Source organism: Lepidochelys kempii, chromosome 1 (genome assembly GCF_965140285.1).
Source record: "Lepidochelys kempii isolate rLepKem1 chromosome 1, rLepKem1.hap1, whole genome shotgun sequence".
NCBI classification, from domain to species: domain Eukaryota; kingdom Metazoa; phylum Chordata; order Testudines; family Cheloniidae; genus Lepidochelys; species Lepidochelys kempii.
The window spans coordinates 7373686-7396798 of record NC_136380.1 but is presented as its reverse complement, the minus strand read 5'-3'; the positions used below and the strand labels follow the sequence as shown (position 1 = coordinate 7396798).

At 46.2% G+C, this 23113-nt stretch overlaps 2 protein-coding genes across 2 annotated transcripts; one reads left to right on the top strand and one right to left on the bottom strand.

Annotated features, from left to right (window-relative positions):
* Positions 1–377: 377 nt before the first annotated feature.
* LOC140897265 (olfactory receptor 51G2-like) lies at positions 378–1313 on the bottom strand. Its single transcript, XM_073309694.2, has one exon. It carries the CDS (start codon positions 1311–1313, stop codon positions 378–380), a length of 936 nt encoding a protein of 311 aa, XP_073165795.1.
* A 3303-nt stretch (positions 1314–4616) lies between these two features.
* Positions 4617–21308, top strand: LOC140897174 (olfactory receptor 51G2-like). The gene is made up of 2 exons (XM_073309598.1): positions 4617–4642; positions 20411–21308. Exons 1-2 carry the CDS (start codon positions 4617–4619, stop codon positions 21306–21308), a joined length of 924 nt encoding a protein of 307 aa, XP_073165699.1.
* The last annotated feature ends 1805 nt before the right edge of the window (positions 21309–23113 follow it).

Genomic DNA, 23113 nt, shown 5'->3' with positions numbered 1-23113 from the left:
CATCGTTCACTCTGTCGATAATGGTGCCCCGAATGTGGACACAATCTGTTGACAGAGGGGGCAAATGTAGACTCGCTTTGGCGACTTTGCTTTTGTCGATTGTTTTCGGGTCAACATAAGTTTCATTCACAAAACTTGGTAGTGTAGACAAGCCCTTTTTAAATGTTGCTGACTGTCTTGTTCTCCATCCCCCAGTGAGCTCTCCTCCCTCACCAGCCCCTCTCCCATTGCTCCAGACCTTAAACACTATCTGAACCTCTCTCTACAGACTGGAGATCAGTAGCTCATGTCTTCTCAGATGTAAGGGTCCAGCAAGGAATAGGTGGCCCATGTTTCTCATCTCCCAGGTCAGCAGCATGAGAGCCAGCATTGACCTTTCACTTGACGAACACCCTGATTATCCTCCCACGAAAGTGTCTGCTTTTCACACTGTACACGATTGGGTTCATCAGGGGCGGGATGAGTAGGTAGATGTAGCCCAGGACAATCTGTAGTAAGGGAGAAGAGCCCTTCCCCAATCTGTGTGTCAAAGACAAGCCGATATCTGGTGTGTAGAAGAGAAGGACGGCACAGAGGTGGGAGACGCAGGTGTTCAGGGCCCTGAAGCCCTCCGTGTGGGATGCAACACTCAGCACCGTTTTGAGGATCATCAGATAAGAGAGGAAGATGAGCAGTGAATCTAACCCATCCATGGAAATGGTAAGAAACAAGCCATAGATGTAGTTGACTGTGATATCCGAACAAGCCAGCTTCATGACATCCTGGTGCAGGCAGTAGGAATGGGAGAGGACATTGACTCGACAGTATTGGAACCGTTTCAGGAGAAAGGGGAATGGGAATGATACGGCCATCCCTCTTAGCACACATACCAGTCCCATTTTGAATATTCTCGGCAGGGTTAAGATGGAAGCATATCTCAGTGGGTTAGAGATTGCGACAAAGCGGTCAAATGCCATCAGCAAGAGTATGGAGGATTCAATGATTGCAAATGAGTGGATGAAGAACAGCTGGGCAAAACAGGCATCGAGGCTGATCTCCCTAGAGTTAAACAAATATATACCCAGTATTGTCGGTATGGTGGATATCAATAACCCAAGATCTGTGATGGCCAACATGGAAAGTAAAATGTACATGGGCTCATGGAGGCTTGGATCTGTTTTTATAATGAACAGAATGGTTGAATTTCCCAATATTGAAAAAACATAAATGAAGCAGAAGGGGATAGCGATCCAGAGATGGACCTCTTCCTGCCCAGGTATCCCGGTGAGAAGGAACATTGCAGAGTTGAGTTTGGTGTCATTGACAGCTGACATAATGTACACGGGAGGTCCCAAGAGTTTTGGACTTTCCTTCCTGAAAGGAAAAAGAACAGGTGACAAGGTGATATTTAATGAGATATCATTCTGCTCTCTGTGCAATTCTAGAGACTCCCTGGAGCTCAAGGAAGATCAGCAAAAACATAGTCTTGGATTTACGCCACGGATAAGAAGATTGGCTCTGCCAGACTGGACCTGCAGTCCATCTAGCTCAGTATCCAGTGACCAGTTCTCAATGCTTCAGTGGAAGGTGGAAGAAGCCCTATAATATGGAGCTATGAGATGACCTGCTCCCAGGAAAAGTTTCCCTCGACACCCACAAGTAAGACGTATTTTCTGGTATAAATCAAGAAGTTTGTGGGCCCTTCCAAAACTTTTTAAAACAATCCTCAATACTGGAATTGTATATTCTAGTTACCCATATACACACCCAGTCACTCTTTGAAAGGGTCTAAGCTCTTGGCCCCACTGATATCTTGTGGCTTTGAGTTCCGCAGCCTACTTGAACACTGTTATTTTACAATTTTGACCTTCGCACAGATGCCCTTTCTGGCTCTTAACTTCTGAGTATGGCCCATTGTATCATGACATGTGTGTAAACACATGGCAAGTGCATGGTGAAAATGGTCATTGTATTTATCTGCCCTGCATAGAAGCCATTCATAAACATGTTTCATTGCCTCATTATATATATATATATATATATATATATGTAAGCAGAGTCAGGATGAGCTTTACCCTGACATCTGGTGGCGAGTCATGGTGTGTTGTGGAAAAGAACTTCAAGGGCTGATCTCATTTGCATAGGCACACCCACCCTGCCTAGTGGTCACTTTGTCTACTCTAAGAGCCCCAGTTTCTCTGTTATTGGGGCAGGAATAAACTGTTATTATCCTGATTATATGAATCAACGACAGTGGAACTGTACTTGGCCTTTTGTTATGATGGAGGGACTCATCATCAACTAAGCAGCACTTGCTAGACAAGGGTCATGGGTTCCAAAACCCAGTGACTAGAGAGAGGATGGGGACAGGTATTAATGCTTGTTGGTGTGGGCTCCCTAGTGAGGGTATCACTTGCTGATTGTGCTTCCTTTTCTCTCTACTGTAGGTTTTCAGAGCTAATTATGATTCTATTAGGGATTTAGGTACAGGCTCTTAAGCTGAATTTGCTTTGGGATAATAGTGCACGAGCACTGGGGTTCCCCTACTACAAGCTGAAATCACAAAAGAGCTAAAGTTACTAATAGCTGAAATCACTGAGTGTTGCGTTAAGTAGTGGGGGAGCCCAAAAATCTATTGCAAAGCAGTTTGCGTGACGGCGAGCAGAGCAGAGCGGCTAGTGGAGCAGAGCAGTTTGTTGGATGCCTGGAGCAGCTCATGGGGGTGGCTGGCAGAGCAGAGTCCCATGGAGAGGTGGGGCAATCAGCTTTGGACTACTTAAGGTGCCCTTTAACCCCCCCTCCCACCCACGTCTCCACCCAGGTTGGGAGGTAAAACTCTGCAGATAAACTTTCGAACTCTGGGGCTGCCCTGACCAGGGACAGAGACTTTTGGGTTCTTGGACTTTTGGGACTTTGGGTGATTTTGGGTTGCTGGACTCAAGAACCAAAGGGAAAGGACATGCCCCAATTTGCTTGGGGTGGGTTTTTTGCTCATGGGTTGTGTTACGAATCCTTTTGGTGGTTTTTGCCCAACATAATACCACTCTATTTCTCTCTGTTATTAAAAGGCTTTTTGATACACTCAGACTCTGTGCTTGCGAGAGGGGAAGTATTGCCTCTTGGAGGCGCCCAGGGGTGTGGTATATATTTGTCCCAGGTCACTGGGTGGGGGCTCGAGCCGGTTTTGCATTGTGTCATTGGAATGGAACCCCTAGATACTGACCCCGGCCCTTGTTGCTGCCAACTCTGATTGGCAGAAGGTTTACATTATATATAATTTTTTTACCTCCTGAGAGTCCAAATTATGCCACTGTCTCTTAAGGTACATGGGATAAATTCTTAGTGCCAGGTCTTAATTCAATAATAAAGACTTCAACTGCATAACTCTAGATTTAAATGAGTAAATTTGATCAGAACTGGGATCTATTAACTTTCCCTTAACAAATGCTCCCCGTGATACAATCTGAGCCCCAAGAATCCCTCCAAGAGAAATGCTTTGCCTGAATAGTGTTGCCTGAATCCAGAGATGTGGATCATCCTACAGCCTTCTCTTCATCCTCATAGGCACTGCATCCTCTCCCCGTGCAAGGGATTGTAGTTATATGGCAAGTTATAAGCTAACATGGACAGTTCCTTCAGCTGGATGGGGGAGGGGTTGGCGTCAGACATGGGTGACGTGTGTAAACACGAGGATTCTCCTAATATCCAGTCGAGTGTCCAAGTTACTTCTTCCATGCTCATGTAAGAGGTGATATTTGTAAATTTCATACAACCTCTATAACACTTCTCTTTCCTGCACCTCAGCTCTCTACTGCTGAAACAGAGATTTGCATTGGGATTGTCTACATGACCCTGAATGTAAGTGATAGAAACAGCTTCTGGTCAGTTACCAGGACCTGTTACCACAGAGCAACGCAGCTCTGAATTCCTGTGTTCACAATTGAGCCAGACAATAAAACCTTTCAAAATGCATTTGTTGAATATAATTCCAGGAGCAAATAAACCTGAGGTGATTTGGGAACTAGTCACTGATAATCCATGGGATTTCTTCTCACTCAGGCCCAGGCAGGATTGGGCCCAGAGCACACGGCACCTCTAGAAATAGGACCCCTTGAGAAATCCTGATGCAGGGCATGGGAATTGTCATAGCCTGAGCTCACTTTGAATGTCAGATTTCTGTGTAGCTTGAACAGCCCACCGTGGAGCACGGTTCCCAAGCTGCCTAACGCTGCCTGTCTTCCAAACCCCTCACTGAGTCACCCGACAGCCCAGCTGTGTCCTCTGCCACTGCACAGAACATCTGCCAATGGAAACAGCTTCCAGCCTTTCCCCTCCACTTCACGTTTTAAAGACAGTGAAACCTGCCAACATACCCAATTCCTGCTAGAAGGGGAGCCGCTGACACCCGAGGTCTTCACTCTAAAGGACAAGGAGTCATCGGAGCGTTTGCATCAGCAGCAGGCAGTCTCTGTTCAGATTGGGAGGCAACTGTCTTTATGAAGCCTGCCGGCACAGTCCCTCGGGGGCCTCTTGGCCATCAGGGAATGTCAGCTGCCTGGCTTTGTACGCACCAGCTTTAACCCCTGGCGTGACCAATGGCAAACTGCCGGAGGCCAATTCACAGGGGACGCCCGGTGATGCTGCCCAACTGGACGGCAGCTCCAGCCCTGTCAAAGGCCCTATTCCTGGAATCTGGGCTTGTCGTTACCAGTGGGGGACATAGAGTTAGTGGGGCCCCCCATGCGTCGCTTTATCTTTGGGTCCCCCCCTTTGGGACCCAGCCAAGAAAAGAACATTCTCTCTTATCTGCCCCTCCCATTTTTCATTCAGTTTTCCTTCCTCCTCCTCCTCTATTATAAGTAATAGGAAGTAAATGAAAATAAAGTGAGGTACCTTGATTGGTGCAGGGGGTTGGGGTGTGTGGGAGGGGGTGCGGGTGCAGGGTGCTTGCTCTGGCCTGGGGCAGGGGGTTGGGGTGTGGGAGGGGGTGTGGGTGCAGGGTGCAGGCTCTGGCCTGGGGCAGGGGGTTGGGGTGTGGGAGGGGGTTTGGGGGTCGGGCTCCGGGAGATCGTTTGGGTGCGGGGTGCAGGTTCTGGCCTGGGGCAGGGTTTTGGGGTATAGGAGGTTGTGTGAGGAATCAGGTTCTGGGAAGAAGATTGGGTGCAGTTTCTGGGCTGGGGAAGGGGGTTCAGGTTCTGGGAGGACGTTTCAGTGCATAGTGCAGGCTTTGGCCTGGGGCAGAGGGTTGGGGTATGGGAGGGGGTGTGGGGGGTCGGGTTCTGGGAGAAAGTTTAGGTGTGGGTTCTGGGCTGGGGCAGGGGGTTGGGGAATGGGAGGCCATGAAGAGGTCAGGCTCTGAGAGGACGTTTGGGTGACGGGTGTGGGTTCTGGGCTGGGCCAGGGCCTTCCAGTGCAGGAGGGGGTCAGGGGCATGGCACTTACCTAGGGTGGCGTGGCTCCCAAAGTGACTGGCATTTACACCCCTCTGGCAGCAGCTTCTAGGGGGAGTGGTGGGGGGCGGGGTGGTTGGCGGCAGGCACCACCCCAGTAGCTCCCACTGGCAGATGTTCCAGACCAAGAGGAGCTGTGGAGATTGCGCTCGGGGTGAGGGCAGCACAGAGTGACACCTCCCGCAGGGGCTGGAGGGACATGCCCGCCACTTCTGGGAATGGGGTAGAGGGAGGGAGGCAGAGTGGGGAGGGAGCCACCATCGCCCTGTATGATATTATTGACATAAATTGTGACCATATAGATCATTGTTACAATCACTGTTATATATTTGTAGCAAATATTGTACAAAAGTTGACATATGAGGGGTCTATGAAAAGGTTATGATTTGCTGGTTAGGATTATGCTATCTGTATGTGTGTATCATTTTGTAGTTGAAGTTATGAATATTGGCTTTGTACTTGTATCTCAATGTGTCGCATAAGTGAAGCATTTGGTCTGCTTCTTGAGAAGGGACTCTGCAGATTAAGTGCCCAATCAAGAAACACTTAACTCACAATGGACTTTGAGGGACTCCAAAGCACATCTGAGTTTTGCTGGGAACGTTCAAACTGTCATGTAAACAATGGCATTGGCCTGCAAAGAACTGAGTCATGCATGGACATGTGACTCCAAACTCCATCTTGCTGCTGTGATTTCCACAGTAAGAACAAAGGGGTGTCCTTCTACATGGCAGAGAATATAAAAGGCCCTGGAAATTCCTCCATTTTGTCTTCAATCCTGCTTCTTGCCTCTGGAGGAACTGTGCTACAAACTGAAGCTCTGAAGAATGGACTGAATGACCCATCCCAGCTGTGGATGGACTCCAGAGACTTGTTTTGAACCTGCAGTTTATTCCATCACTGCTACAAGCCTGAACCAAGACCTGTATGCAATTGATTCCATTTAACCAATTTTAGCTCTTATCTATGAAATTTTTTTTTTTTATGAATAAATCTATAGGTTTTAGATTCTAAAGGATTGGCAACAGCGTGGTTTGTGGGTAAGATCTGACTTGTATATTGACCTGGGTCTGGGGCTTGTTCCTTTGGGATCAGGGGAACCTTTTTTCTTTTACGGGGGCATTGGGTTTCATAACCATTCACCCCCATAATAAGTGGCACCGGTGATGATACTGGGAAACTGGAGTGTCTAAGGGAATTGCTTGTGTGACTTGTGGTTACCCAGTGGGGTAAAACCAAAGTCCTCTCTGTTTGCTGGTTTGGCATGCCTGAGATGTAAAGGACCCCCAGCTTTGAGCTGTGACTGCCCTGCTCGAAGCAATTTGTCCCGAATTGACACTCTCAGTTGTGTCCTGGCAGAGGCAACATCGTTACACCCTGGCCTGCTGTGCGGCTGCTGGAAATCTCTGTGTGCCCCTGGAGGGGAGCGGGGGAGTGGGTCTGTGGGGCAGGGGAGCACATAGAAATGCCTCCTGTGGCGGGTTGGATCACAGAAACCCCCTGAGAGCTGCCACCTGATGTGCCAAGACGACTTCTGCTCCTGTTTTCCTACCCTGGCAGCTGAGGACTTCAGTGCCCTGCATGGTTTGAGCGAAACCCGCTAGCCTGCTGTACGCCCAGACCCAGGTCTGAACTACATCCCCTAAAAGCTGTAGGCTTAACTGAAAGCACCTTACAGAAATGATCCTGCCTTTACCATTCAGATGCCCAAGTTCCAATGGGGACCAAACCCTAAACAAATCCGTTTTACCCTGTATAAAGCTCATACAGGGTAAACTCATAAATTGTTCGCCCTCTAAAACACTGATAGAGAGATATGCACAGCTGTTTGCTTCCCCCCCTCTCTGCCCCCACAGGTATTAATACATACTCTGGGTTAATTAATAAGTAAAAAGTGATTTTATTAAATACAGGAAGTAGGATGTAAGTGATTCCAAGAAGTAACAGACAGAACAAAGTGAATTACCAAGCAAAAAAATAAATAAATAAATAATAGGCAAGTCTGTGTAAAATCAAACAGAATACAGACAAAAACCTTAGCAGTTCCAATAAGTTCTCTTTTACAGACCAGCCTCCTTCTAGTCTGGGTCCAGCAAGCACTCACAGCCCCTGTAGTTACTGCTCTAGGACCCTCTCCAGCTCCCTGCTAGCACATGTTCATCAGAGATCTGCTACCAGGCCTGTCACAGCAGCCACTGACACAGGATCTGCTGAAGGGGTATGGTACAGGGTGGAGGGGACTGCACAGAGATGGGAGGGCTGGGGAGAGTAGCTGAGGGGAACAATACCCCAGCCATAGACTGGTCAGGAGGTTTTGACATTTCCATACCCAGAGTGCAGCCCAAGACTCTGTCAATGCAACCGTCATTGATGTTATAAGGACCAGGCAGATGAAAAGCCTCCAATTTCTTTTGGGGTTCCAGGAAGCTGCAGCTGGGCAGCATCATGGCAGCTGAGCTTTCAGAGAAAAATGATCCTTTTCCTATGACATCTCCTCCTGAATAAATGGGTGAAAGGGGAACATTTCAGTTTGAATCTCAGTTATTTACGGTGTCTGTTTTCCAGCCCAGCATCAGCCTCTCCCCCTTGTGGTACAGGACCACACCCCTGGGTGGCAGCACTCCCACATTGGGCAGTCCTTTAGGGTTACCATATTTCCAAAGAGAAAACAGGAGACACCCAGCTGCTCGCCAGAGGCCACCCCTGTCCCCTCCTGTGCAAGGCTGTCTCCTGTGGCTGGAACCTGCCTCCCTGCCTCCAGCTCTGCCTACCCCATACGGGGAGCTGGCATCTCAATTCGTCTCCACCGAACATTCCTCTGCTCCCCACCGTTTTGACAGGAACAGACGTTTCTCCAGTTAGCACTTACGAAGTCAGCAAGAGCATACGGGACAAAAGCCTCTTTTGGAAAAAAAATGTCAGGTCAGCTGTGACAGGACTTAACTAAGGGACCGTACAAGCCAAAACGGGACCAATGGGCACCCTACCACACACTCAAGTGTGATATTGCAGAACTACTAACTATGGTTTGGAACCTATCACTTAGCTTCTGTACCAAGAGACTGGAGGGTAGCTAATTTTGATGCCAATTCTTAAAAAGGGCTGCAGGGGTGATCTAAGCAATTACAAGCTGGTAAGACTAGTTTCAGAAGTGGGCAAACTGGTTGAAAATGTAGTAAAGAACAAAATTGTCAGACATTTAGGTGAATATAATTTGGGGAGGAAAAGTAAACATAGTTTTAGTAAAGGGAAATCATGCCTCACCAATTTACTAGAATGATCATAGAATCATAGAATATTAAGGTTGGAAGAGACTCAGGAGGTTGTCTTGTCCAATCACCTGCTCAAAGCAGGACCAACACCAATTAAATCATCCCAGCCAGGGCTTTGTCAAGCCAGGCCTTAAAAACCTCCAAGGATGGAGATTCCACCACCTCCCTAAGTAACCCATGCCAGTGCTTCAGCTCCCTCCTAGTGAAATAGTGTTTCATAGAATCATAGAATATCAGGGTTGGAAGGGACCCCAGAAGGTCATCTAGTCCAACCCCCTGCTCGAAGCAGGACCAATTCCCAGTTAAATCATCCCAGCCAGGGCTTTGTCAAGCCTGACCTTAAAAACCTCTAAGGAAGGAGATTCTACCACCTCCCTAGGTAACGCATTCCAGTATTTCACCACCCTCTTAGTGAAAAAGTTTTTCCTAATATCCAATCTAAACCTCCCCCACTGCAACTTGAGATGATTACTCCTCGTTCTGTCATCTGCTACCATTGAGAACAGTCTAGAGCCATCCTCTTTGGAACCCCCTTTCAGGTAATTGAAAGCAGCTATCAAATCCCCCCTCATTCTTCTCTTCTGCAGGCTAAACAATCCCAGCTCCCTCAGCCTCTCCTCATAACTCATGTGTTCCAGTCCCCTAATCATTTTTGTTGCCCTTCGCTGGACTCTCTCCAATTTTTCCACATCCTTCTTGTAGTGTGGGGCCCAAAACTGGACACAGTACTCCAGATGAGGCCTCTCCAATGTCGAATAGAGGGGAACGATCACGTCCCTCGATCTGCTCGCTATGCCCCTACTTATACATCCCAAAATGCCATTGGCCTTCTTGGCAACAAGGGCACACTACTGACTCATATCCAGCTTCTCGTCCACTGTCACCCCTAGGTCCTTTTCCGCAGAATATTAGTTTCCTAATATTCAACTTAGACCTCCCCCACTGCAACTTGAGACCATTGCTTCTTATTTTGTCAGCTGCCACCACTGAGAACAACCAAGCTCCATCCTCTTTAGAACCCCCCTTCAGGTAGTTGAAGGCTGCTATCATATCCCCCCTCACTCTTCTATTCTGCCTACTAAATAACCCCAGTTCTCTCAGCCTCTCCTCCTAAGTCATGTGCCCCAGCCCCCTAATCATTTTCATTGCCCTCCTCTGGACACTCTCCAATTTGTCCACTTCCCTTCTGTAGTGGGGGGACCAAAACTGGAGGCAATACTCCAGGTGTGGTCTCACTAGTGCTGAATAGAGGGGAATAATTACTTCCCTCGATCTCCTCGCAATGCTCCGACTAATAAAGCCCAATAGTCCGTTGGCCTTCTTGGCTACAAGGGCACAATGTTGACTCATATCCAGCTTCTCGTCCACTGTAATCCCCAGATCCTTTTCTGCAGAACTGATGCTTAGCCAGTTGGTCCCCAGCCTGTAGCGGTGCATGGAACAGATAATCATCAAGTGATTAATCATCAAGTGATCATCAACCATCTCCTGTCTCCCAATTCCCAGGTTCTGGCAAAAGGAGGCTAGGAACACCATCCCTACCAATCCTGGTCAATATCCATTGATAGACCTATCCTCCATGTATTTATCTAGTTCTTTTTTGAACCCTGTTATTGTCCTGGCCTTCACGACATCGTCTGGCAAGGAGTTCCACAGGTTGACTGTGTGTTATGTGAAAAAAATACTTCCTTTTGTTTGTTTTAAACCTGCTGCTTATTGATTTCATTTGGTGCCAACCACTTCTTGTGTTATGAGAAGGAGTAAATAACACTTCCTTATCTTCTTTTTCCTTGCCAGTCATGATTTTATAGACCTCTGTCATATCCCCCTTAATCATCTCTTTTCCAACTGAAAAGTCCCAACCTTATTAATCTCTCCTCACATGGCAGCGGTTCCATTCACCTAATCATTTTTCTAGCCCTTTTCTGAACCTTTTCCAATTCCAATATATCTTTTTTGAGATAGGGTAAACACATCGGCACACAGTATTCAAGATGTGGGCATACCATGGATTTATATTTTCTGTCTTATTATCTCTCCTTCTCTTCATGATTCTCAACATTTTGATATGGTTTTGTTTGACTGCTGCTGCACATTGTGTGGATGTTTTCATGGAACAATTACTCCAGGATCTCTTTCTTTAGTGGTAACAGCTAATTTAGTCTCTAATATCTTATATGTTTTCCAGTGTGCATTACTTTGCATTTATCAACATTGAACATTATCTGCCATTTTGTTGCCCAGTCATGCAATTTTGTGAAATCATTGAGAAGTTCTTCGTACTCTGCTTGGGACTTAACTATGTTGAGCTGCTTGGTATCATCTGCAAATTTTACCACCTCACCCTTTACCCCTTTTTTCAGATCTTTTCTGAAGATATTGAATAGGACTGGTCCAAGGACAGACACCCCAAGGGACACCACTATTTTCCTCTCTCCATTTTGAAACTGACTATTTATTCCTACCCTTTGTTTCCTATCTTTTAACCAGTTACCAATCCATGAGAAGAAATTCCCTACACAAAGAAATATTCCTTCTTGTCAACTGTTGGAAATGGGTCCACTGGCCTCATTAGCATTTTTCTTCCCTTGGTATTCACCCTTCTTGTCAACTGTTGAGAATAGAACTCTTCCACCTTAATTGAATTGGCTCATTAGCACTGACCCCCCCCACTTGGTAAGGCAACTCCCATCTTTTCATGTGTTTTGATATATATTCTGCTTACTGTATTTTTCACTCCATGAATCTGATGAAGTGGGTTTTAGCCCATAAAAGCTTATGCCCAAATAAATTTGTTAGTCTCCAAGGTGCCACAAGGACTCCTTGTTGTTTTTCCTCTTATCCCCTGACATCTTAATTTGCTTAAGAACCTTTGTTGAGGGACCCTGATAAAACTCAGGACACTATATCCACTGAATGCCCCTTGTCCACCAGCTTGTTGACCCCATGAAATGGCCATTGACCATTATCTCTGAAAATTTGTGGCGATTGGGGGAGGTCCCGGGTGATTAGAAAAAGGCAAATATAGTGCCGTATTTAAAAAAAGAGAAGAAAGAGAACCCGGGGAAGTACAGACTGGTGAGCATCACTTCAGTCCCTGGCAAAATCATGGAGCAGGTCCTGTAGGAATCCATTTTGAAGCACTTGTAGGAGAGGAAGCTGATCAGGAATAGTCAACATGGATTCACCAAGGGCAAGTCAATTCAGACCAAACTGATTGCCTTCTAGGATGAGATAACTGGCTCTGTGGATATGGGGAAAGCAGTGGATGTGTTATTCCTTGACTTTAGCAAAGCTTTTGGTACAGTCTCCCACAGAATTCTTGTCAGAAAGTTAAAGAAGTATGGATTGGATGAATGGACTATAAAGTGGATAGAAAGTTGGCTAGATTGTCCAGCTCAATGGATAGTGATCAACGACTCGATGTCTAGTTGGCAGCCAGTAGGAAGCGGAATGCCCCAAGAGTCGGTCCTGGGGCAGGTTTTTTTCAACATCTTTATTAAAGATCTTGATGATGGGATGAATTGCACTCTCAGCAAGTTTGCAGATGACAAGAAGCTTCGGGAGAGGTAGATACGCTGGAGGGTAAGGATAGGGCCCAGAGTGACCTAGACAAATTGGAGGATTGGTCTGAAAGAAACTGATGAAGTTCAACAAGGACAAGTGCAGAGTCCTGTACTTAGTAAGGAAGAATCCCATGCACCGCTACAGGCTAGGGACCAACTGGCTAAGCAGCAGTTCTGTAGAAAAGGACCTGGGGGCTACAGCAGACGAGAAGCTGCATATGAGTCAGCAGTGTGCCCTTGTTGCCAAGAAGGCCAACGGACTATCGGGCTGTATTAGTAGGAGCCTTGCCAGCAGATGGAGGGACGTAATTATTCCTCTCTATTCATCACTGGTCAGGCCACGTCTGGAGTATTGCATCCAGTTTTGGTTCCCCCCACTACAGAAGGGATGTGAACAAATTGGAGATAGTCCAGCGGAGGGCAACGAAAATGATTAGGGGGTTGGGGCACATGCCTTACAAGGAGAGGCTGAAAGAACTGGGGTTATTTAGTCTGCAGAAGAGAAGAGTGAGGGGTGATTTGATAGTAGCCTTCAACTACCTGAAGGGGGGTTCCAAAGAGGATGGAGTTCAGCTGTTCTCAGTGGTGGCAATTGACAGAACAAGAAGCAATGGTCTCAAGTTGCAGCGGGGGAGGTCTAGGTTGGATATTGGATAATATCCTGTTTTACTAGGAGGGAGGTGAAGCACTGGCATGGGTTACCTAGGGAGGTGGTGGAATCTCCATTCTTGGAAGTTTTTAAGGCCTGGCTTAATAAAGCCCTGGCTGGGATGATTTAGTAGGTTTTGGTCTTGCTTTGAGCAGGGGATAGGACTAGATGACCTTCAGAGGTTCCCTCCAACCCAAATCTTCTATGGTTCTGTGAGTCTATGATCATCATTACTGCTCAGCTGCCCTCGAGGTAGCCTTGTAAGTAATTGGTACCATAAACAGTGATGACAAGCCCAGAGTCCAGGAGCAGAGCCTGCAGCAGGGCTGGCCTGCAGTCCGGTTGGGTAGCATCTCCACAAATCCTCTGTGATTTGGCCTCCTGCAGTTTGCCATTGGCCATGATGGGGTTAAAGCTGATGTGCATGAAACCAAGCATCTGAGATTCCCTGATGGCCAAGTGGCCCCCAGGGGACTGTGCCGGCATCTTCATAAAGACACCTGCGTCCCCGTCTGAACAGAGACTGCCTGCCGCCTGTGCCACCTCTCCGATGACTCCGTGTCCTTTTGGGTGAAGACCTCTGGTGACAGCAGGTTCACGCCGGGCAGGAACTGGGTACGTTGGCAGGTTTCACTATCATTAAAATGTGAAGTGAAGGGGAAAGGCTGGAAGCTGTTTCCATTGGCAGATGTTCTGGGCTGTCGGGGTGACTCAGTAAGGGGGCTGAAGGGCAGGCAGCGCTAGGTAGCTTGGGAACCCCTCCTCTACACCTGCCCATTTTTCATGGTGGACTGTTCATGCAACACAGAAGTCTCCAATTGAAAGCAACTTCAAAGTGTTCAAACCCCGATGCCCCAAGTCAGGATTTTTCAAGGGGTCCCATTTCCAGAGGTGCCGTGTGCTCTGGGATGATTCTGCCAGGGGCTGAGTGAGAAGAAGCCCCACGCAATACCAGTGACTAGTTGCCAAATCATCTCACTTGTAGCCTGATTTAGGGTGCACAAATAATATTAATATAATTCATAAATTTTAATGTAATGTAATGTAATTTGATTAATAATATTAATACTAATTAATTACAAATATTAATAGTATGGATTTTAGGTTTGCCAATCTGTTTGATCAGAAGATAAAAGTTCTTGTCCCAAATCAGGCTCCACAGAATTTACAAAGGACCCTCGGGGTATGACGGGAAGCTCACACTGAGACAGATATTGCCTTAAAGACTTTTTCTTAAAATCAATAATAGTAAGTCAATGGTAAAATACTCATATTTTCAAAGTTATAATTGCATTAATGCTATTCAAAAGATACATATGATAATAAAGTATTATATGCAACAAAGCTTTGCTTAATATACTCACAGCCTTCCTTGATAACCTGGTGGTAAGAGACACAGGAACAGCCTTGCGGTTCAGGTTTCTCAATTCTTGAGTGAGGGATGCAGTGCGTAGAAGACACAAATGCTACGAGCTATTGAAGCGAACTTAGGGTTTACTTGACTAACTTAAACTTAAAATCAAAACCTAATAAAGAATAAAAACTTAGGGAAACCAAGCTTCGCCTATTTCCTTTGAAACTTAAAGTTTAAGAAGAACAAGTAGAGCCTACTAATAGTAGCAGTCATCGTAGACTGATAGAATAGATAGAGAGAGATAGAGTAGAAATTAAATAAGTAAGAATAGAAAATGGAGTACTCTGTCAAGGTGGGACACCTCTTTTTTGGGCAAATTGCTGGAAATCCTTCCTCCTATGCCCAAATTTAATTCCTCACCCAACAAAATGTTAGGGTACTCTTACCCCATAGGCTTGTATGTTTGTGTGTATTGATAACAGGTACATCTGCACATAAGTTTCCTTGTGGTGTACCTGTTAAGTCTGTGGGTACAACATTGAAAAAACCCCTATGCCATTCTCCATTGTCTATAGGTCTAGATAAAAGGTCATAGACATAAGCGTGGGTACTTATCGATTTAGGTAACAAAGTATAGGTCAACTTTACTTTTCTGGGTAAAAGGTCTTAATATATATATGCTAACTTTGCCTTAGCTTAACATAGAGGATATGGCTTGTAGGTCTCTTGCATTACAACCAAACTTACTTGAATATAAATCTATAAACCTATTACAGTACATCAAATACTTGACCTATAAGAAAAGATATATATATCTTTTGCAGAGAAATGTAACCATGAAATGCATTTTCAAAGGTTTTATTCTCTGGCTTGATTGGCAACACATGAATTCAGAGCTTCGTTGCTCTGGGGTTAGAGCTGCAGTAGGGCATATTTCCATTTCCTCACTGGCTGAGTGCTCCAGCATTTCTACACTGTAGCTACCCCTCAGAGTTACAGGGCTACCAGTATCTCTGTCCCCGCTCTGGTCTTTGAGTGCCAGATGTCAGGCCTCGTAGTCTTCCCTCTCATGGGGTGGAATCCCAAGATTCTCCCACCCTCAGACTAGGCTCTGGGCTACAACACACTGCGGGTCGACTGTGCTTGGTGAGCAGGTCCTAGTGTCTGTGGTTCTCGCCTCTGGGAGTCTGTGACCAGTGGTGAGACGAGTGACCAGCCAGCCTTCGAGAACCAAAATACTGTTGAATCCGAACAGCAGGAAGAAAGTGGAACATGGGAGAACCAGAGGGTTTTAAAACAGCAATCTGTACAGATCTCTGACCCCAAGCCCTTCTGCTCTTACGGGGACCTAGGCAGGCTGAGGGCCTTCAGACTTCCCAGCAGTGTCTGTGCCTGTCAGACTGAAGAGATTCTCACAACAGCTGCCCCACCTCTGGACAGACTGACAGAACTGGCAAAACAAGCTGTGGAATGCGGCTGGAACTCAGAAACGGGCTCTTCCCAGCTTCTAGCTTCTGTGTTGTCTCTTGTCCTCCCTGGGGTGGTGGCTGAGCAATGGCTTTTCCTGAGCTATTGCTTCCCTTCTTGCTTGTTTTCCAGAAGCCTGCTATGAAAACTAGGAAGATCCATATTGATTTCACCCAACAGAGCCATAACAAAAACATCCCAAATGTTAACCCAATATAGCTCTGCAGCAAACATCCCAAGAAATGGGTTTAACATACACATTCATTATGACAGCTCAGCTCCATGTCTGTCACAATGCTGTTCCCAGATGCCACCTATTTTATGAATACAGGACAGAGACAGTCAAAGTGCAAGCGAGAGCAATTAACTACTTTCACATGGGAAATGAAGTTCCATTTCCATGAATACTCATGCATTTGTCTTTGAAATCCACTTCCTGCAAACCCTCATCATGGATGAATAACCAGTGCTGGGGTTACGATGTACGAGTGAGTCAGAGCTCAGGGAATGAATATTTTCTATCCTGACTCCAAGAGTTGTTACCACTCTGGATACAGGCTACAGACTGACAGAAGAGAACCTGAGGAGAATCAGTCAGCTATTAACCCAGGGTCAGAGGAGCTACTCGGCTTTTGTTTGCTGACAAGGGACTGAATGAAGGCTGAGGCACTTCTATCTTTTCAGATTCTGAAGAAACCAGATGACAAACCCTACATTTTAAGTCCCACTGTAAGCTGAGAAATCATCCCTGAAAGAAGATCAGAGGGGAAGGAATGGGTTGACAGGTGTGTGCTAAACTACAGATGTGTAAATGAGTATTGATGCAAAAGTAGTGTTTGCATATTCACCCATTTGTGACGCCAATTCCTCTCCCACCCAGCTGAAGTAACAGCCTGTGTTAACTTGTAACTTGCCAAGTATCTATAGACCCGTGCCTGGGGAGAGGATGCAGGTCCTGTGAGGAAGATCGTATGCTCAGGCTTCAGTTAACATTGGCCAGGCAAAGCACTTCAGCTTCCCTAGGGGGAATTCTTGGGGATCAGATGGTATCACCAGGAGCATAAGGTAAGGGAAAGTTAACATAGCCTGTTTCTGACTGAATTTACACATGAAATCTGGAGCAACCCAGTAGAAGTCACGATTATTGAATTAAGAACTTGGCACTAAGAATTTATCCCATGTGCTGGAAAGAGAGAGTGGAATAATTTGAAGTCTCAGGAGTGGAGAAAATAAAATGTATATCTGTGAGGCAATGATATAAATGATATAACACGTTTATAAATAGCTTCAATGCAGGGCAGATAAATAAAATGACCGTGTTCACCATGCACTTGCCATGTGTTTATGGGCATCATGATACAATGGGCCAACTCAGAAGTGTGTGGCCAGAAAGAGTGTCTGTATGAAGGTCAGAATTGTAAAATCACATAGTGCTCAAGTAGGCTATGGAACTCGCAGCCACAAGATATCAATGTGACCAAGAACGTCTCAGGCTTCAAAGAGGGATGGGATGTTTAAATGGGTAATCAGGAAATCCAATTACATAAGAACATAGGAATGGCCTTACTAGGTCAGACCAAAGGTCCATCCAGCCCAGTATCCTGTTTACCAACAGTGGCCAATGCCAGGTGCCCCAGAGGGAGTGAACCGAACAGGTAACGATAAGTGATCTCTCTCCTGCCATCCATCTCCACCCTCTGACAAACAGAGGCTAGGGACACCATTCCTTACCCATCCTGGCTAATCGCCATTAATGGAGTTATCCTCCATGAATGGATACAGTTCTCTTTTATACCCTGTTATAGTCCCAGCATTCACAATCTCCTCAGGCAAGGAGTTCCACAGGTTGACTTAGTGAAGAAGAACTTCCTTTTCTTTGTTTTAAACCTGCTGCCCATTAATTTCATTTAGTGGTTCCTTGTTCTTATATTATGGGAGCAAGTAAATAACGTTTCCTTTTTCACTTTCTCCACAGTCTCCTCTTTTCCAAGCTGAACAGGCCTAGCCCCTTTAATCTCTTCTTATATGGGACCCATTCCAAACCCCTAATCATTTTAGTTCCCTTTTCTGAACCTTTTCTAATGCCAGTATATATTTTTTGAGATGAGGAGACCATATCTATGCTCAGTATTCAAGATGTGGGTGCACCCGGGATTTATATAAGGGCAATAAGATTTTCTCCATCTTATTCTCTATCCCTTTTTTAATGATTCCTAACATCCCGTTTGCTTTTTTTTTTTGACTGCCGCTGCACACTGCGTGGACTTGGGGATATTTTTTTCCAGTGTGCATTACTTTGCATTTATCCACCTTAAATTTCATTTGCCGTTTTGTTGCCCAATCACTTAGTTTTGTGAGATCTTTTTGAAGTTCTTCACAGTCTGGTTTGGTCTTAACTATCTTGAGCAGTTTAGTATCATCTGCAAACTTTGCCACCTCACTGTTTACCCCTTTCTCCAGATCATTTCTGAAGAAGTTGAATAGGATTGGTCATAGGACTGACCCTTGGGGAACACCACTCGTTACCCCTCCCCATTATGAACATTTAACATTTATAACAGTACTGAGAATTTTTGAAAAAAATGTCTTAGATTCATAGATATTTCAGTCAGAAGGGACCATTATGATGATCTAGTCTGACCTCCTGCAGAACACAGGCCACAGAAAAAACCTCTCACCTATATCTGAGCTATTGAAGTCATCAAATCGTGGTTTAAAGACTTCAAGGAGCAGAGAATCCTCCAGCAAGTGACCCGTGACCCATGGTACAGAGGAAGGCGAAAAACCTCCAGGGCTTCTTCCAATCTGACCTGGAGGAAAATTCCTTCCCGACCCCAAACATGGTGATCAGCTAAACCCTGAGGATATGGGCAAGATTCACCAGCCAGATTCTACAGAAAATTCTTTCCTGGGTATCTCAGATCCCACCCAATGTAATATCCCATCACAGGCCATTGGGTCTATTTACCATGAATATTTAATTACCAAAACCACGTTATCCCATCATACCATCTCCTCCATAAATGTATCGAGTTTAATCTTAAAGCCAGATAGATCTTTTGCCCCCACTGCTTCCCTTGGAAGGCTCTTCCAAAACTTTACTCCTCTGATGGTTAGAAACCTTTGTCTAATTTTTGTCTAAACTGCCTGGTGGCCAGTTTATATCCATTTGTTCTTGTGTCCACATTGGTACTGAGCTTAAATAATTCCTCTCCCTCTCCAGTATTTATCCCTCTGATATATTTATAGAGAGCAATCATATCTCCCTTCAACCTTCTCTTAGTTAGGCGAAAGAAGCCAAGCTCCTTGAGTCTCCTTTCATAAGACAAGTTTTCCATTCCTCGGATCATCCTAGGAGCCCTTCTCTGTACCTGTTCCAGTTTGAATTCATCCTTCTTAAACATGGGAGACCAGAACTGCACACAGTATTCCAGGTGAGGTCTCACCAGTGCCTTGTATAAAAATACTAAAACCTCCTTATCCCTATTGGAAATACCTGTCCTGATGCATCCCAAGACCGCATGAGCTTTTTTCACGGCCATATCACATTGGCGGCTCATAGTCCTCCTATGATCAACCAATACTCCAAGGTCCTTTTCATCCTCCGTTACTTCTAATTGATGCGTCTCCAGCTTACAATGAAAATTCTTGTTATTAATCCCTAAATGCATGACCGTAAACTTCTCACTATTCAATTTCATCCTATTACTATTACTCCAGTTTACAAGGTCATCCAGATCCTCCTGTAGGATATCCCTGTCCTTCTCTAAATTGGCAATACCTCCCAGCTTTGTATCATCCGCAAACTTTTTTAGTACACTCCCACTTTTTTTGCCGAGGTCAGTAATAAAAAGATTAAATAAGATTGGTCCCAAAACCTATCCTTGAGGAACTCCACTGGTAACCTCCCTCCAGCCTGACAGTTCACCTTTCAGTAGGACCCGTTGTAGTCTCCCCTTTAACCAATTCCTTATCCACCTTTCAAGTTTCCTATTGATCCCTATCTTATCTAACTTAACAAATAATTCCCTATGTGGCACGGTATCAAACACCTTACTGAAATCTAGGTAAATTAGATCCACTGCATTTCCTTTGTCTAAAAATGTGTTACTTTCTCAAAGAAGGAGATCAGGTTGGTTTGGCACGATCTACCTTTTGTAAAACCATGTTGTATTTTGTCCCATTTACCATTGACTTCAAAGTCCTTAACTACCTTCTCCTTCAAAATTTTCTCCAAGACCTTGCATACTACAGATGTAAGTACTCTAAATCTTCCTGACTTACATGACAAAATGTGTCTAACTAGTGGGTGTCAGGGAGAAACTTTCCCCGGGATCAGAGTATCTCTTAGTTCCCTATTGCAGGGCTTCCTCCACCTTCCTTTGCAGCATCTCATAATGCCTACTGAAGACTTGGCTAGGCAGACTGTAGGTCTGATCCAGTCCAGCAGTGCCTACCTTCCTATTGGGGGCATAAATCCAAGACAATGTTTTTGCTGATTTTCCCTAGAGGTCCTGAGAATCTCTTGACTTGCACTGAGAGCAGAAAGATTTCTCGCTAACTATCACTTAGTCTCCTGTTCTATCTCTTTTCAGGAAGAAAAGTTCAAAACTCCCCAGACCTGCCCAGTACATTATGTCAGCTGTCAATGACACTAAATTCAACTCTGTAATGTTCCTTCTTACCGGGATACCTGGGCTGGAAGACATCCACCTCTGGATCTCTATCCCCTTCTGCTTCATGTATGTTCTTTCAATCGTAGGAAATTCAGTCATTCTGTTCATTATAAAAACAGATCCAAGCCTCCATGAGCCCATGTACATTTTCCTTTCCATGTTGGCCGTCACAGACCTTGCCTTATCCATTGTCACCATACCGACGACACTGGGCATATACTTGTTTAACTCTAGGAGAATCAGCCTCGAGGCCTGTTTTGCCCAGATGTTCTTCATCCACTCGCTTTCAAAAATTGAGTCCTTTGTCCTCTTGTTGATGGCCTTTGACCGCTTCATTGCAATTTGTAACCCACTGAGATATGCCTCCATCTTAACTCCTCCGAGAATAGCCAAGATGGGCCTGGTGGCTGTGGTAAGATCGGTGGCCCTAATACTCCCTCTCCCCATTCTCCTGAAACGGTTCCGATACTGTCGAGACAATGTCCTCTCCCATTCCTACTGCCTGCACCAGGACATCATGAAGGCAGCTTTTTCAGACATCTCAGTGAACAGCATCTATGGCTTGTTTGTTAAAGTCATGACAGATGGATTGGACTCGTTCCTCATCTTCCTCTCTTATGTGATGATCCTCAAAACAGTGCTGAGTATCGCATCCCACAGAGAGTGCCTCAGGGCCCTAAACACCTGTGTCTCCCATCTCTGCGCTGTCGTGCTCTTCTACATATCAGACATTGGCCTGTCTTTGATACACAGATTTGGAAATAGCTCTACTCACTTGCTTCAGATTATCCTGGGCTACATTTACCTGCTGGTCCCGCCCCTGATGAACCCAGTTGTGTACAGTGTGAAAAGCAAACACCTGCGTGAGAGGATAATCAGGGCATTTGTCAAGTGAAGGGTCAGTTCATCACCTGGCTCCAGTGCTGGTGACATGGGGGAGGAAAAACATGAGCGATGGGCATGGCCACGAATTCCATCCTGGATCCGCTGCCCATGAAGCCCTTTCCTCTGCCTCATTTCTTCTCCGAAGACCACACCTCTGCTATTCTCTTTTACCCGAGACTCTGCCCCCTTAGCCAGCATCAGGCCTTGCTTAGAGTTGCACAGCGAACCAGAGCCACTGTGAGATGTCCTACACCCTCTACATTTTATCCCCCAGGATGTACAAGTCATGGAATGTGGAGAGTCTTGGGCTCCCCACAGCAACCTTTGCTCCCAGGGCAGCTCTTGAAATGGCCCGACTCTGGCCTGGCTCAGAGGCAGAGCCTTGGGGAAAGTGGAGGAGCAAGAGGCTGGGCTTAGTGAGAAGATATGAGGCAGAGGATAGGGCCTCAGGGGAAAAAGGGGAGTAGGGTCTGAACCAATGCTGACTGCAGTAATTAGGACCATGGGGGTGATCCTGAGTGCAGGAGAAGGCTGGGGCTGGAGGGAAAGAGATGTTGTGTTTTGGAGACGACTAAAGAAATGCAACCCCACAAAGGGGGCTCTTGTTTTAAGTATCTGAGGCTGACAGTAAGTGACTGCATGGACCGTAGAGGGATGGGCAGGGTTCCTGCAGGGCCATCTCAGACCCCAAGGGGGCACTCTGGGGTGGCTCTATCCTCAGGGACTTGTCCAAAGTGGGCTGTGCTCTTGGAAGCTGTTACCAACAGGCAGATGTCATCCGAGCCCCCAGGCTGCTGTAAACTCTGCTGAGTCAGGGAGAAAACAGGCCAGTGAATCAAACCTCTGAAACTGTCCCATGGCCATCCCCCCTCTATACAGCGCAGTGGGGAGGTCTGCTGGTGCAGCAGAGAATGTAAGCAGGCCTGTCACCGCTCAGGTGTCTGGAAGGCTGGTCCTGTGTCTGGGCACGGCTCTGCAACTCCAGACAGCTGCGTTTGATTCCCAGGCCATGCGTGACTGTGGACAAGCCATTGGATATGTCTGCACAGGTGGATAATAGCCTTGCCCTGCCTCACAGCGGTGGTGGGAAGATAAATACATTTGATGCAGTTTGATACTCTGAGACCCTAAGATCAGGACGGTGTCAGGGTTCCACAGAGCATCTCTCTGATATTCGTCTATAAAAGGCCTCTGACCACAGCCTTCTGTGACAGCTGGCTTCTGGGAAGACCCATGACTCCAGCCCCTTAGTGTCTGTGTCAGATGTGGGGGTGACAGTGAAGGGTAAGTAGTGCATTTCTGAGGGTAATGTTGGAGTGTCACAGGGAGGTTCAGCACAGAACCAGTGATAGTAAGCCATTGAGGCTAAATGGGTCTCACTGCCAAACTATGGATCAATGGCCACGGGGGCGTCCTCTTTGATTGTCCGGTTGAGAGAAAGCAGTCTGAGGGCAAAGGTCAGCTTCACACCTAGGCCCTGTAACACAGACGTGGCTGAGCACGATGGACACAGACTTGTCTCAAAACATGGGCCCCGGCAATGCAGTCATCACAGTGCTAATGGGGCAGGTTTATGTCATGGGATGCCAATTCTGGGCCCAGGAAACAAGCACAGACTGGTGGGACTGCATAGTGTTGCAGGTCTGGAACGATTCCCAGTGGCTGCAAAACTTTCACATGCGTAAGGGCACTTTTATGGAACTTTGTGACTTGCTTTCCCCTGTCCTGAGGCGCAAGAATACCAAGATGAGAGCAGCCCTCACAGTTGAGAAGCGAGTGGCAATAGCCCTGTGGAATCTTTCAACACCAGACAGC